The sequence below is a fragment of the Eurytemora carolleeae genome, unplaced genomic scaffold (genome assembly GCF_000591075.1).
Source record: "Eurytemora carolleeae unplaced genomic scaffold, Eaff_2.0 scaffold77, whole genome shotgun sequence".
NCBI lineage: Eukaryota > Metazoa > Arthropoda > Copepoda > Calanoida > Temoridae > Eurytemora > Eurytemora carolleeae.
The window spans coordinates 406,694-423,218 of NW_019396022.1; the positions used below are offsets into that span (position 1 = coordinate 406,694).

Below are 16,525 nucleotides of genomic sequence, written 5' to 3' on the forward strand. Positions count from 1 at the left end.
ACCCCCAGGATTCTAGGGGGGTATTTCCCCCCAGGATTCTAGGGGGGGGGTATTTACCCCCAGGATTCTAGGGGGGGGGGTAAATAACCCCAATAACCCCCCTTATATCCGCCACTGACCTCTGTTATTTAGGCCTTAAACTGATAGCCGTAAATTGTATTATTACTTATCCAACTGGAACCAAAATATTAAAACCTTTCATTATGCATAAATACCATTTCGTGTAAGGTTTTTGGTCTTAAACTGAAAAAAATACATGGTTTCAAAAGGTTGGGTTAGGCATAAACATGATGGATTTAACCTTTAGCGGAAAGTTGCCCTTGAGTCATCTGTCATTAAGAAACTGATTTTTTTTTTATACTTTCCATTTGTAAAGTTTCATGTCCAATGCACCCAGGTTTCTTGTAAACCTTTTTCTGGTCATAAAGGAAGGAGATGTCATTTTCTTTGTAACTAAAAACTGAGATTTGTGTTTCTTCACTGCCAAGCATCTAATTTTCAAACTAGAAAAATAGAAAATAAAAAATGAAGTCATTCTTGATTAGAAAAAGGTTTAAATAGTTTGTTGTGAATTGGACATGCCACACTGCAAATGGAGAGTAGCTTGATCAATGTCTCCATTTCCTTTAATATAATAAATCTGCTAACTAGGCTGGTAGGATGATTAATAATCATGGTAACATGATAGCAGTAGACGAAGCATCATCTCCAGTTCAAGAACAAGTTCCAGATGATACTAATTTTATGTATGGTAAGTAGGACTGGGAAAAGATCCGTCAACGACAAAGAGGTATTAGTAAATCAACAGAAGAGTCCATTAACAAACTGCAAAAACTGTAAATTTTTAAATTGTTAACAAAACAGATTATACATTTTTGAAAAAAAATTATGGTTAAAAACGAAAATGAAACGGATGGGTTTTTAAAAGAGGCAACTTAAGTTTTTTTTTGGCCAAAATTGCTTGAAACTTGCAACAACAAAAATTTTAAATGTCGCCTTCAGTCCCCCCCCTCTCCATTTACATGATGGAACTTTAAAAGATATTTTTGTAATTTGATGATGGCTTGTGCCGTAAATCCAATTTGATTAACCACTAACGATTTTTTATGGAAATTTTGAAATTTTGGCAAACCGTTAACCCCAATAATACTACAATTACCGTTAATAGCTTGCACTGTTAACAATTTGACAAACCAATAAAGAAATTTTTTTGCGCTTCCAGCAATATCTGAACAGCTATTGCTGTTATTGATCAATAACAAACGGTAACTTAAAGAAACGGAAAATACTGTTAACAAAACAAACTTTACATTCTTACCTTCAAAACTAATGGCTACCTTAAATTTTTATTTTTTAACGTTAAGAAAACTAACCGTTAACAAACCGGCTAGAAAAAGTTGGAACATATACCAGCTGTCATGGTAAGTAATTATCAGGGGTATGTATTTCAAAACTTTTCCAGTTACTTCTGTTTAGGTTTCTAACAGAACAATTGTTTAATTATATCATTTGTTCCGTGAGATTGTTGGTTTAGTAAAATTGATCATTTAACAAAATTGTTCGTTTTGTAAAAAGTTTGTTTAAAACAATTGCTTTATTCCAGTTAAAAAAGAGAATCCGTTTATTAACATTCAGACTGATCCATAAAATGCAAACAATCCAATTTGTGTGTCCATCATTTAGTAATTTTTCTGAACGACACCATATATTGTTCATTAAAATTTTGGTCTTCTTAAAAAATTACTTTCTTTCAAAAAACAATGCCCATCTGTATTCTAAACAATGGGGAGGGGGGGATTAAAAAGGAAACTTGTTTTTCTGGAATTTCACTATTCACATACTAAGAAAAAACAGATAAAATAATTTGCCTTAATGAAAATACAGGTGTTGAAACTTAAGCATGGCGTTGGTGATTAGGTGATTAGTTGTTTGATGGCTCCAATACTCCATAACACATAGTCTCAATAAATGAATTTATTTCAAACCAATAAAATACAGTTTTAGTAGAAATAATTTTTAGTGGGACATTGTTTGCTGTTTAATAAAAAAATATAGGTGTAACATTGTTTTATTGTTTAATAAAATAAACTTACTAATTGGGTGTGTTAGGGGGTAATTAAGGAGTGATGGGTGATGGGTCTGTTTAAAATATTTGGATAATACTGCTGAAAATAAGAAACCTGAGTCCAAATTTAATGAACTTGAGCTGCGTCTCAAATCCGCCAAAAACCGGTTTCATTTGAGTGCCGTCTTAAATCTTGAAACATTGAATACAATTTTAAGTGGAACCAACCATATTTGAGCCGCGACTAAAATTTAAGCTGCGGCTAAAATTCTTTAAATTTGGCCTCTGGTTGTTTAAGTAAAATTGCTATGGATTGCAAAGTTATTGACGGATTTAAGTATTCACTAGTTAAAAATATCTTCCACATCTTGTTTAGTTAAAAATTGCTACAAATATGCCTCATACATGTAACTTAATAAATGTTATTTTACCTTAAGCATTGTTTCCAATCCCAATTATTGATTGGTTTACTTCTAGTTCGAAAGCGCAAACCTGACCCCCACCCTTCAGTTGAGGAGGTTCTGAATGCTAACAACACCATCAGACCAGTAGATCTCATCAATAGAATCGAACAGGTTATAATATCTTAATACTCTTATCTTTTAAGATAAGGTATCCCTACCCTAAAAGCTATGTGCCAACCTCTTGAACTCGGATGCCATACTCTTTCTGCATATTTCATTGTACATACGCACTAAAACAGAGTGATCATAAGCTCTACTGTATAGGCTATGCAGGTCTATAGTTTCCCGGCACGTCATTCTATAGTTTCATTAAAGGTTTTTTGAATGCCATCTAACGGTCACCCATTCAAGATTTAAGTTTCACAATTTAAAATAATGCTCCGATTTTTCACATTACACATGAAATTTATGAATTTAGTCTATTTTTGAAGATTTTGTACTTTATATCCAAAAGGATCCCAAAATATCCCTGAATAGAGATGTCTGCTAATGGTCGTGTACCGTATTTGACAATACACCTGCTGTGGAAAATATCGCATATCATATCTTTTAATTGATCTATGTTACTCTCTTATCTCTGATTTATTGCCATGGACAAATTCATTTAGAATAATCTAAATTTGTCATAATTAAGAAGTTGGATTGCAAGAATAGCAATAGTTCACAAATAAAATTTTCTTTGGGGAAAGAAATTGACTTTGAATTATAATTCTGCATCCCTTCCTATATATAAGTTGGCAGCAGGGATTACAAAGAAAATATTTATATACTTAAAAGATTATATCCATGACATTTGTACATATAACGATCGGCTGTAATTCTGTTCTGGTTCTTTCTACATGAAATGTCACAGAATTTTTATCGAGAATTTTTTAAATACCAAATTGTTTCCAAATAGCAATTGTCTTTTGTATTTTGGACAAATATTATCTAAGCAGGGGCGGATGTTGCACTTTTTCCAGTGAGTGAGGGGGGGGGTTGCAACATTTGGTAATAAGGTTGGGGACCAGAAGGGACTAAGAATTCTACCCAATATATCATTTTGTGTTAACAAATTATTAATCTATTAGAAATCAAACAATGTTTACATTCAGAATTTGCACTGTATCATATTTCTAAATCCACCCAATTATGCTTAAACAAATGAATATTGTGATTTAAGAAGTTGAAGACAAAAAGAAGATAAGTTTTGGTTTTTGTTCAATGTACAACTGTGTTCTTGTGATTTTTTTAAAACTAAATATTTCTGTAATCTTTGTTGAATATTTCCGCAAAGCACAAAAAAAAATCCTTTGGTTTTTAACATGTTAAATGACTTTTGATTTTCTGAATTTCCGGTATTCCTTAGTATCTTAAAAATGTCATATAAACTTGATGTTAAAGTCTCCTATAGTGAATTTGCAAGCCCTTTTAGTCCACTGTCGTCCTTTAATAGGTCTGTGCAGTCCTAAAACATTTTCTAATAGCCGTTAGTAGTCTGTCTGAGACTTTCATTGAATTTCGATGGTATATGAATGGTTTTACTTCAAGTTTTTAAACTATCCAATTGAATCAAAGTCGAGTTCTGTTTCAGCCAATGAGATTTTTTTGTGGCACTCAGATTGGCTAGAACAGCGGGGTAATTTGTCTGTGTCAGCTGACTGCAGATGAGGGTTGCTCAGAACCGTAAACTTTTAATCAGTGATTCAGGATTTGAGCCAGTGAACCCATGAGAAGAAATTGATCAGGTGGAAGGTAGTTCAGCAACATAAATCCAAATCATTAAATGTGGTCCTTTCATTGGCCTGTCTGTAATCCCTGGTATCCCCTCTGCCTTTAAATGCCTGCACTACAGCTAATTAATAGGGAAAAATATGTGCGGTATTAATGAAATGTTATTGTTAGGTTGAGGTAAAGACCAGGAAGACCTTGTACTCTCAAGCTAGGAAGACGAGCAATCTATTGAAAGGATTTCAGATCTTTGCTGTTTACGGTATTCCAACCATAATACTGATGTTCAATGCTCCATACATGATTATTGGTAAGCCAACTATATATGCTTTCAACTGGGGCCTGGAACATTCTGATTTTTTTAAGCAGTTTGTTAACATTTATTCAAACCTTAAAAAAAAATTCAGGTAGCAGTTCGTTATTTAGCTAAGAATGGAATGTTTGTTTAATTAATGGTATTTTCCATTATTTTTTAAAGTACCGTTTTTTGAATGGAACGTTGCCCAGCCCCTATTTCAACCATTTCAATTTTAAAAACATTTATTTCATGCGTCATACATTTGAGCATTTTCGACTTCGGGCAGCCATAAGCCACAAAAAGATTTATTGTCCCCCATGCCATAATCCAAATTGTTTTTAAATTCAATATACAAACAATTTGAGGAAGTTTAAAGACAGAAATGCTGAAAGGCGACAAGAGTGGAAAAAGATTTGTTCTCGCTAAAAACACTGAAAGATACCTTTTTTTAGGAGTAACACACATCTCCAATGCAAAAAATGAGGCAAAGATTGAAGATTGAAAAGAAAACATAATTGTCATGGAGCTCGTCATGTAACAACTAACAAGCAAGATATCTGAACACAGTAGCTACTATTACTATTTGCAAGATGCACAAAAATGATCACTTGTGGACATTTCAATCTTACAAAAAAATTTTATTTTACCAATTTAACATACATAAATGTCTATTTAACTAATTATACGATTCATAAATGTCTTCTAACCAATAAAATAAGTAGATGTCAGTTTAACCAATTAAAAAAAGTAAATGTCTATTTAACCAATTAAAAGATAAGTGTATGTCTATTTAACCAATTTTAAAATAATTAAATGTCTATTTGATCAATTATAAGATAAGTAAATGTCTACTTAACCAATTATGAAATAACTATATGTCTATTTAACCAATTATAAACTAAATAAATGTCTATTTAACCAATTATAAGATAAGTAACATGAATATTTTTCGAAATTTTTAAAAAAACTTTATTCCATTGACCGATTGATAATTAAGGTTTACAATAATTAGGCCTTGAAAAAAAGGGACCAGAGGGTTCAATATATATATATATATAGCCCAAACTTAAATCAGACAGATAGAATTAAACTCATTGTACTTTCGTGATAGTGGGTGTAATACTAAACATGACGGCTAAAAGATTAATTAAAGATCATCTTCATCTTTATCACAACTAAGCTATGTAAAAAAAACGGTGGGTATTTTTGGACCTGCGCGCGCATATCCGTTCTACTGCCCATCCGACCTACTAGCATGTGGTTTTACAGCTGCTATTGATCCGATACTCTGTAGGTCGGATGTGCACTTTAAAAACAACAACCTGGTTGATATATAGGAATAGGATCACAACTTCTAGTTTGTTTCAAGGCAGGAGGCTTGTCAACCTTCAAGAGATCTCTAAATATGTGTAACTTTAACTATTCCCTTATGGTATGTACATGGGCTGCAGCCTTAGTACATTTGAATTTCCGAGCCGGGTCAACCTTTCCTGTCCCAGTTTGTACTGTATCACTCGGACATTGGGTAAATAAAGCAGACACTGAATAGAACTAGCCGGTGCAACAAAGTTGACGCGGTCAGACTTTTGGTTGAATTTACTTTTACTGAAGGTTCAGAACTGTGCGTGGGTAGAGTGCTTCGACTGCATCTGCATAGTTTTTTTGATGTTTTGCTATCACTATCATTATAACATCAAAGTAAGGAATTTAATGCTATATGTCTTAGTGTCATAATATTTTAATATCTTAGTACATGTTATTGTTAACCAAAAAAAAAATTTACTACAGTTAAGCCATAAATATTAAATACATCAAACAAATTTATCAAATGTCGTATTCTTCACTTTCTGATCATGGAATGTTGCAAATATTTAGTTTTTTAATTAAATGATTATATGGAGCTCTTTAAAACTATTCCTGCATATTCATAACTTTTTATTAATTTTCGCAATACTGAGATTTACGTAAAATAGTATAAAACCCATAAAAATTGTCAAGACGACATTTCACAAATTCTTTCGATATTTAATATTTAAGGTTTAACTGTAGTAACTTATTAAATCACTTATTGAGTGAAATGGGTCTGTTTACACTGCACAATTGATGTGTCTAATGTTCAATGAATTATTTAAAACCATAATTTGGATCTAAAACTCGTCTTCCTACTACAGATTTTTTAAATGCAGCTGGTGTCCCACGAAACATGACAGCTGGTGAAAAGTTTTAAATGTCTTCTTCCATAGTTTGTTGTTTGAACCTCAATAGAATAATATGAAATTTTTCATGGGAGCCATATTATAGAAAAATTAATTTCAAAGTAAAATATATTTGAGTAAAAATTTTCAAAAATAAATAAACTGCAAAAAGTCTACAATATCAATACGTATATGGAAGAAAACATTCAAAACTATTCACCAACTGTCATGTTTCGGGGGACACCCTGTATATATGGAAACGTTTTGATGTTGAGAATTTTCTTAAACGATTTCTAGCTAGAGTAAACTACACAGTATAGTATTCTGGAAGATAAGAAGGATAAAAGAATTATTTTGAGTCAGTTTGTTTAAATAGGGATCCTATGCAAGGAACTTCAAGTGTTTCTTTTTTATCATTTATTTAATTCAGTTTATTTAATTCACTCATTCCTTTAATCATAGTCATTCACTCTTATAGATTTTTTTCATTCATTCATTTATTTAATTCATTTTGTTCACTCATACATTTAATCAAATTTATTTAATCTTATAGATATTAGTTCATCCTTTTATTCATTTAATTCAGTTTAATTATATTCATTCACATTTAATCCATTCAATAATTTATTTAATTTAGTTTATTTAATTTACTGATAAATTCATTCATTAATTCATTTATTTAATTCAGCTTGTACACTCATACATTTAATCATATTTTTTCATTTTTAAAGATTCAACTCATTCATTCATTTATTTAATTCAGTGTATTCTCTCATACATCTAATCATATTCATTCACTCCTATTGATTTAATTCATTCATTTATTCATTCATTTAATTTAGTTTATTTAATTTACTCATACATTCATTTATTTATTCATCCTTCATTATAGATTCAATTCATTCATTCATTTATTTAATTTAGTTAATTCACTTTTGATTTTATTATATCCATTCACTCTTTTAGATTCAATTTATATATTTAGTCAATTCAATTCATTAATAAATTACTTTCACTTTCATGTTGCATTCTTTCATTAATTAGATTCAACTTTTAAATTTTTTATTCAATTTAATACGTCTGTGCCTAAGTTGAATTCAATTCATTCACTCAATTCAATAGTTCTAGATAAAAATGAGTTTGAATTAAAAATGATGATGTCTGCAGATATTTCATTTATTCTTCCTTTATCCGTGTTTGCATCCCTTGCATTAATTTTCTCATTAGGAATATATGCTAAAAAGAATTTGAAAATAAAAAAAATCACAATATTCATTCGTTTTCAGGGCGGATGGGGGGGGGGCTTGTTTTTAATAATAATGAAACATTTAACATTTATTCATTCCACTGGAGTTCAGACGTCCTGAAAACGACAAAATAAATAGAAAGAAAATAATGAAAATAAAAATAAAAAGAAAACATTCAAACATTTAAACTTATTTAAAATTAACTTATAAAATGATAGTTCTCTGTGCCTGGTTAAAAACTGTCTTCTGTAATCCGTGTTCAAATGGGTAAGTTAAGTCTAAGAGTCATTAATTTTTCTTCTCACTGTTCAATATTTAATAAACTTTTGAAAATTGTGTTTGTGCAAAAAAGTATTGGATTTCCAAGAAATTTTGAGATACATGCTACCAACAACAACACGCTTAACTTCTGATCAAAAATCTATCAAAAATCATCATTTAGCTTTACAATATTTACTTCTATAAGAATGTATAATTTTCGTGTCCCTGGTCACTCATATGCAGATTTATCCTTCATTCCCCACTCATATGCAGATTTATCCTTCATTCCCATAGAGAAGATCAGGTCCAGGGATAGCATGGTCAGGAAGGTCAGGGAGTCATACTACATCCAGAAATTTAACTCAGTGAGGTCAGGACTGAACAAGAAAACATAATGCTAATTGCAATCTTTTTAAAAAAAATAAATTTTGTTTGTTTTAAACTGTATGTATATGTATTACCAACAGTACCTTATAGTGTTGATCGAATTCATGTATTTGACCGTCTTGTCGACGAATTCTACCCCATTCAACACCCCCCCTCCTTCCCCCACTGCATACGCCCAGAAACTAGTCAATCCTTTTCCAGTCATTCAATACTCTTCAAAAGAGTAAGGTACGGTTTTCTAATTTTTCTTTTAAGTTTTATGTGTTTTGACAATATTCATTTTGAAAAATTCCATTTTACATAAAAAGATTTTTTATTTTTGTTCTCTTCTTTGTTTATTTTAGTTGCTGTGTTTGTATTATTTATTTTTATTTTTTGCTTATATCTGTTACATTATAGGACAAACTCCTGATGATGCCAAAGTTTTTGGCGAAATATATTGAGAAGAAAATGATATAATTCTAGTGCTAGAGAGTAGGGTTGGGATTTGTTTAAAAACGATCTAAACTGTATAATTTGAGACCTAATAAGCTAAAACGCTCTATTTTACTTAATTTTAGACTGATGAAAAAGCCCTACCTTTTTTGTTGTCTTTCTGAAGTAAAAGCTCTAATACTTCTCATAAGCCTGTATGTGACAATTCAGGTTAAGAAGTGTATTCCTACTCTGCAAACCTGTAAGATCCTCCTGTAATATATACTGAACAGCAAGCTGGACTGCTTAATCAGCCTGCCTGAAAGTATCCTACTGTCAAAGCTTGCTGGTTGATCTAGCTTGACCGACCCAACATGCTGCACTCCAGGTCTACTAATATGACCTGCAGACCGCGGCCTGGCTGCTAAGGTCAACCCTTTTGATCTTCACCTTGAGACAAAGCCACTACTTGCTTGTAAAGTAAGGCTGGGTCCTTAAGCCAGGTATTTTGTCTCAGGGTACGTCTGGACCTCTAGCGGCCAACCGGGGCTGGTCAGTTGGGATATCCGGCCCTGTTGGCAGCTACCTTGAGAATCCAGAGAGAAGAAAGGGTGTTAAACCCTCTTCTGAATGATAGACCAAGGAGTAGGTTGTAGAATGTAGGTAGGGCCTGATTGGATAGCCAAAATAGACTCCTCAACAAAGTGTGGTGAGGCACATACAGTTTAATAAAATACTGTGCTGGAGAACATAAGGAATCCTATGTACAATATTCAGGTCCCAAGATGGTTACAGTATGATAGAGCACATGAGGAATTCTATGTACAATATTCAGGTCCCAGGATGGGTACAGTTTAATGGAGTACATGAGGAATCCTATGTACAATATTCAGGTCCCAGGATGAGTACAGTATAATAGAGTACATGAGGAATCCTATGTACAATATTTAGGTCCCAGGATGGATACATGGCTGGAGTATATGAGGAATATGGAATATGGAATATGGGTACAGTATAATAGAGCACATGAGGAATCCTATGTACAATATTCAGGTCCCAGGATGGGTACAGTTTAATGGAGTACATGAGAAATCTTATGTAAAATATTCAGGTCCCAGGATGGGTACAGTATAAAAGAGTACATGAGGAATCCTATGTACAATATTCAGGTCCCAGGATGGGTACAGTATAATAGAGTACATGAGGAGTCCTATGTACAATATTCAGGTCCCAGGATGGGTCCAGTATAGTAAAGTACATGAGGAATCCTATGTACAATATTCAGGTCCCAAGATGGGTACAGTATAATAGAATACATAAGGAATCCTATGTACAATATTCAGGTCCCAGGATGGGTACAGTATAATAGAATACATAAGGAATCCTATGTACAATATTCAGGTCCCAGGATGTGTACATGGCTGGAGTACATGAGGAATCCTATAAACAATATTCAGGTCCCAGGATGGGTACAGTATAATAGAATGTATGAGCAATCCTATAAACAATATTCAGGTACCAGGATGTGTACAGGGCTGGAGTACATGAGGAATCCTATAAACAATATTCAGGTCCCAGGATCGGTACATGGCTGGAGTACATGAGGAATCCTATAAACAATATTCAGGTCCCAGGATGGGTACAGGGCTGGAGTACATGAGGAATCCTATAAACAATATTCAGGTCCCAGGATGGGTACAGGGCTGGAGTACATGAGGAATTCTATGTACAATATTCAGATCCCAGGATGGATACAGGGCTGGAGTACATGAAAAATCCTATGTACAATATTCAGGTCCCAGGATGGGTACAGGGCTGGAGTACATAAGGAATCCTATGTACAATATTCATGTCCCAGGATGGGTACATGGCTGGAGTAAATGAGGAATCCTATGAACAATATTCAGGTCCCAGGATGGGTACAGGGCTGGAGTACAAAGGAACCAACCCTTTCTTGAACTAACAGAGGATATTACATTCGAACCTTTACCAACAGTTCTGAATAACAATACAGGTAGATCGACACTGTGAAGAATCCATTTAATGACGAATGCGATTGGCGCCTCCCCCCCCCCCCCATATTCCTAACAACAACTTTAGTGTTGAAAACTGAAAGTCGCGATTTTAAATCGTTCTTAAAATATTTGCAGTTTACTGAGTTTATTTTGGTGAGTACGGTATAATTAATTCCGATCGGTTTATCCATTTTTACGCTTATTGTATACAAATAAACAAACACCCAGACTGGCAAAATACATATGGAAACCACATTTGTTATGGTTGGGATTTTTTCTCCATAGTTACATTTTTTTTTAGAAAAACACACTTGAATGGTTTTTAACTCCTTTCTTTAAAATATAGCAAATTAACCAAACTTTAAATCTGGTTAGTTCGAATGAATGCCTGGACGACGACCTTCTTTACAATCATTGTTAACAATTCCTTTAATTTTCTTTTTTTTAAAGTTTACAAAGATGAAAACTGATTTTTTTGATAGTTTAACTTATAAATTAGCTGTGATATTGTAAATTTTATTTTGTTTTGTTAAGACTTTAATTATCATTAAAGAAATTCATAAATATAAAAATTCTTGTAGCTCGTGCTGATGATTTGGAAAGGATCTCTTTAGTTTACAGTAGAGAGGCACTCAGGTTAGAGGAATCTATTTACTTTAATACCCTTGGTTCAGGTTAGAGGAACCTATTTACTTTAATACCCTGGGTTCAGGTTAGAGGAACCTATTTACTTTAATACCCTGGGTTCAGGTTAGAGGAACCTATTTACTTTAATACCCTGGGTTCAGGTTAGAGGAACCTATTTACTTTAATACCCTGGGTTCAGGTTAGAGGAACCTATTTACTTTAATACCCTGGGTTCAAGTTAGAGGAACCTTTTTACTTAAATACCCTTGGATTAGGTTAGAGTAACGTATTTACTTTAATACCCTGGGTTCAAGTTAGAGGAACATATTTACTTTAATACCCTTGGATCAGGTTAGAGGAACGTATTTACTTTAATACCCAGGGTTCAGGATTCAAGGGACTTATTTCTTCCTTCAAGGGGCTGTTAACGTAATTTCAACTAACTTTTCATATTAAGAGGCGCATCGCGCATCCTGAAAACCTTTATATGATCAGCTTTATGTGGAGGAAAACATAGTTTATCTAGCTTGAAAAGTGTTAATTCTGATAATTCCGAATTGGTTTCCTGAGTAGAAATACGCAAGTCACTTTTGAGGAGAACCTGTAGATTAAAAAATGAAAAACATGTGGTAATAGATCAGATAAAGCCATTAAGGATACGGTTGTGTATCTGAAATGCTACAGCATAAATTGAGGTTCAAATGAATCTAGTCTACAGTTCCTTATTCTTCTTGTTATGCTCAAGTGATAAATTACTTAATTAGTTATTTACTTAACCTAAGTGGACTTAAAGTGATATTTTTATGTACGACTCTTTGTCTCAGCAAAATAATGGAGATATCCTTGTTTCTTTATGAAAATCATGGTTTCTCTTAAATGTTCTTTGTGGATTTGTCAAACAGAAAGTTCATAGCTTTTCATGAAAGAAATACGAAGGTATTTTGTTTATTTTCTCATTGTGCAGATTAATGAAAAATACAAAATATTCCTGATTTGAATCCTAACTCAGTATTTTTAGATACAATGGAACTATTGGACAAGGATGGTTTGGTTGGATAGTAGAGGGAAGCCTGCAGGGAGGTCTCAAGGTAGGTTTGGTTGGATAGTAGAGGGAAGTCTGCAGGGAGGTCGGATAATGGTTGAGGGAAGCCTGGAGGTTTGGTCGGATAATGGTTGAAGGAAGCCTGGAGGTTTGGTCGGATATTGGTTGAAGGAAGCCTGCAGAGAGGTCTCAAGATAAGCCACAGTAATCCAAAGATTGCTCAAATGCAAAAATCATCATCATTTTGCATTACTCCTTTTAAACTAAAGCTACAAACAAACACGTTGTAGATCTATATTGTACAAGTCAAGGGATACTAAAATGTATTAGTAAGTTTGCTTTGTAAAACCATAGGCCAAGGGACACTTCAAAGTTGACCCGGTTCAGAAAATTAATGCATCATTTTAATATCAGTCTGGATGTCTGTGGGACGAAAGATGAAATTGATTAATGTACAATATTTTGTATTCCTATTAATGGAGACAAAATTTATATTCAAAAATAGTTTTTTTAGTCGATTCTTTATAATTATGTAAACAACCTCTAATTTTCTTATCCCTATTTTTTTAATCTTGATGGTGTTAGCCTTCAAAATTTCAAACCTTGATTATTTGATCTAGTAGAATACATGTATATTGCATGATTTAAGGTCTTCAACATCAGGTTGCAAAGATTATAAAGATTGGAAAATTGGAGTTAGGGGCCAAGGTTCAGCTACTTTTTTGTGTGTCTATAGTAAAAGTGTATTGTCTGCGTCCATTATATTAAAAAATTATACAATGTTTACGTTTTCTATGTTTTATTGTGAGGACCATGTTTAACTGATAAAAAGAAATATTTAATAAATATTTCTTTCTTAACAATTTGGATCCAATTTTAGCCAAAAGCAGCTCTGTGTCTCCTATTGTTTGTGCATTGCTAAGTTTTGAAAAATCTTTCAATCCACCAAAATATGTTGTTTTATATCAAATTTATTGTCTCAAATTCAACAACTCAATTTTGTAATGGCAACTCAAAGAGTAAAGATGAACATAGTTAGATTTTAAATTTTAAGCAGCTTCACAAAATTATCTTCAAGCAGCTCCACAAGATTCTCTTTATGCGGGTACTTGTATTCTCTTTAAGTTGCTCCACAAGATTCTCTTTAAGCGGCTCCACAAAATTATCTTTAAGCGGCTCCACAAGATCATCTTTAAGCGGCTCCACAAGATCCTCTTTAAGCGGCTCCACCAGATTCTCTTTAAGCGGCTCCACAAGATTCTCTTTATGCGGCTCCACAAGATTCTCTTTAAGTGGCTCCAAAAGATTCTCTTTAAGCGGCTCCACAAGATTATCTTTAAGCACCTCAACAAGATTATCTTTAAGCGGCTCCACAAGGTTCTCTTATGCGGCTCCACAAGATTCTCTTTAAGCGGCTCCACAAAATTCTCTTTAAACGGCTCCACAAGATTATCTTCAAGTTTACTGTTAGTTCATGTTAACCAATAATTGGTTTGATAAATCGTTTGTTCCTTGGCTTTTAAATGTCAAAATAGCATGAATTTAAAAAAAAGATGGAAAAAACATCTTTATCTGTTAAGTGGGACTCAAAACTGTGAAATAGGAAGACAATTTTTCGGCTATCCTATGTGTATTTGTTGTCTTTGCCACAGACTTAAATTTTATCATCTCTGTATCTCTGCAACCTGATGGTGTAAATCTTTGATAATTCAAACTTAGATAATTTGATTGAACAGAATTTATATAGTTTGAATTTGAAATATACGAAAATATAGGGATTAGATAATCAGAGTATGTGGCAAACCTCAATCCCTTTCTGTGTTTTGGAGTATTTTAATTGTAACTAGAATATAATAATTTTCTATGTAATCTTCAGTTGATTGTATGACCGATAATTGTAGGTGATAGTGAAGATGCTCCGGGATGATGCCAACCAAGGGGAAGTGGAGAGGTTCAAGATGGAACACAAGATCTGGAACTCAGTCAGGTTTATCATTTATAGACCGTTCCATCAACCCACAAGACAGGTTCAAGATGGAACACAAGATCTGGAACTCAGTCAGGTAAATCATTTATAGACCGTTCCATCAACCCATTAGACAGGTTCAACATGGAACACAAGATCTGGAACTCTGTCAGGTAAATCATTTCTAGACCGTTCCATCAACCCAATAGTGACGACATCGTACGTTCCAAATGTTAAATGTTTTCTATCCCCTATATTCTACTACGTTAACTCCGGTAATTTTGAAAACACAAGAAAGCAACCAACTTTTTTTTCATATTCAAGAATTTTTATGGTTCCATGTTTTTCAGTTGATGGAGATTTTTAGTTACTTTTTGTTCAAAGCAACCACTAGCCTTTCGATAACTTTTTAGGCTGTCCAATGAATTCGAAAAACATTTAAGGGTCGAAAGATATATGTAGGGTATAAAGAACTGTACACTTTACTCTATATTATTCTCTAGGCATCCAAACCTAGCTGGTGCTGTTATGGGCAGCTTTGACTCCTTCCCTCTTCTATCTATTCTCGAATATACACATTTCAAAAGGTAAACAACAACAACAACAACAACAAAACCAGTTTTGTAGTCTGGAAGCAAAATTAAAACAGATTGTTTTGGTCAAGGGGTTCATGAGTTATGATCGGATATACAAAAGTATCAAATAGAGATTACTACTTCATATTTATATATACTTTACTTGTCTGTCTGTTTGTATCCAATAAACGTCAAAACGGCTGAACTATTTCAACTGTGAACATTTTCTTTTTATATACATTAAACAAGGCAAAAAGGAACAAAATTTTCGCGGATTTTATAATTTAAAAAATTCGTGAATTTTCAAAATTTTCAAAATCGAATTTTGTTACAGGAAAAATCTTAAAAATTCGATCATCCAAAAACCTTCCCTGGGGTCACGTGAGGTCCTGTACAAAATTTTGGGCCCGATCGGTTCAGCCGTTTTGACGTTTATTGGACACAAACAGACAAACAGACAAACCAAGCAAAGTATATTTAGAAAATGATTGAAAAAATATTATGCAATTATACTGTTGCTTACAGATGCTTACAGATAAAGCCATAATTAAAAGTTGAAATAGAAGATGGGCGCAAAGAACCCTAAATGCCTAGTTTATATAGATATAATTAAAAAGTCAACAATATAATAGATGAACAAAAGCAACTTTTGCAGTCTTTTCTCCAGATATACACCATAGCTGCACGGACTAACACTGTACATTATTTTTAGTCTGTTTTTGCTTTATAGGAGTAATACTTTATACTGAAGCCTAAATAAATTGGCTTAAAAAAACGCATATTTTTTTAATTTTTTCAAAACAAAACCGACACTAAGGAAAATTGTGAAAGATTTAGTGAAGGCAACAGACAACTAACGAACTTGACAAACTAAAAGGTTTAACGAAATTCACTATTTCAGTGCCAAGACATATTTGAGAGAACATCCAAATAAACTGGATAGTTCATTACAACTTCAGGTAGATTATAGTACTAATTGCTTAACGTAAAGTGCGCTTAGTAATTATCTAAGTTTTTTCTTTATCCGTAAGCATTCTTTTTAATACTAACAAGAAATAACAAATAACGATTAAGAATGATGATAAAGAAGTTAAGTCTGTGCCACAAACTCTAATTTTCTAATCCCTAAAAAATGATACTTGATAAGCTGTGTATGGACGCTACTGCTGGTCTTGATGCCCTGTTCAATAAAGGAATTGCACATCCCGACCTTGCAAATACTAATTGCTTAACGTAAAGTGCGCTTCGTAATTATCTAA

At 33.1% G+C, this 16,525-nt stretch overlaps 2 protein-coding genes across 2 annotated transcripts in view; both read left to right on the top strand.

The window, feature by feature from the left end:
- Positions 1 to 5,372, top strand: part of LOC111697908 (uncharacterized) — a 28,733-nt gene extending 23,361 nt beyond the window's left edge. The window contains exons 23-26 of the mRNA XM_023468087.1: positions 652 to 751; positions 2,543 to 2,640; positions 4,414 to 4,549; positions 4,990 to 5,372. Coding sequence (XP_023323855.1) covers positions 652 to 751; positions 2,543 to 2,640; positions 4,414 to 4,549; positions 4,990 to 5,039 — 384 coding nt within the window. The 3' untranslated portion in view covers positions 5,040 to 5,372. The remainder of the gene's footprint in view (positions 1 to 651; positions 752 to 2,542; positions 2,641 to 4,413; positions 4,550 to 4,989) is intronic.
- A 2,552-nt stretch (positions 5,373 to 7,924) lies between these two features.
- On the top strand, positions 7,925 to 16,503 carry LOC111698775 (tyrosine-protein kinase Fer). Its single transcript, XM_023469244.1, has 10 exons — positions 7,925 to 7,959; positions 8,198 to 8,246; positions 8,535 to 8,610; positions 10,949 to 11,055; positions 11,638 to 11,692; positions 12,702 to 12,771; positions 14,627 to 14,712; positions 15,195 to 15,278; positions 16,168 to 16,225; positions 16,414 to 16,503. Exons 2-10 carry the CDS (start codon positions 8,243 to 8,245, stop codon positions 16,501 to 16,503), a joined length of 630 nt encoding a protein of 209 aa, XP_023325012.1. The 5' UTR covers positions 7,925 to 7,959; positions 8,198 to 8,242.
- Positions 16,504 to 16,525: the final 22 nt, after the last annotated feature.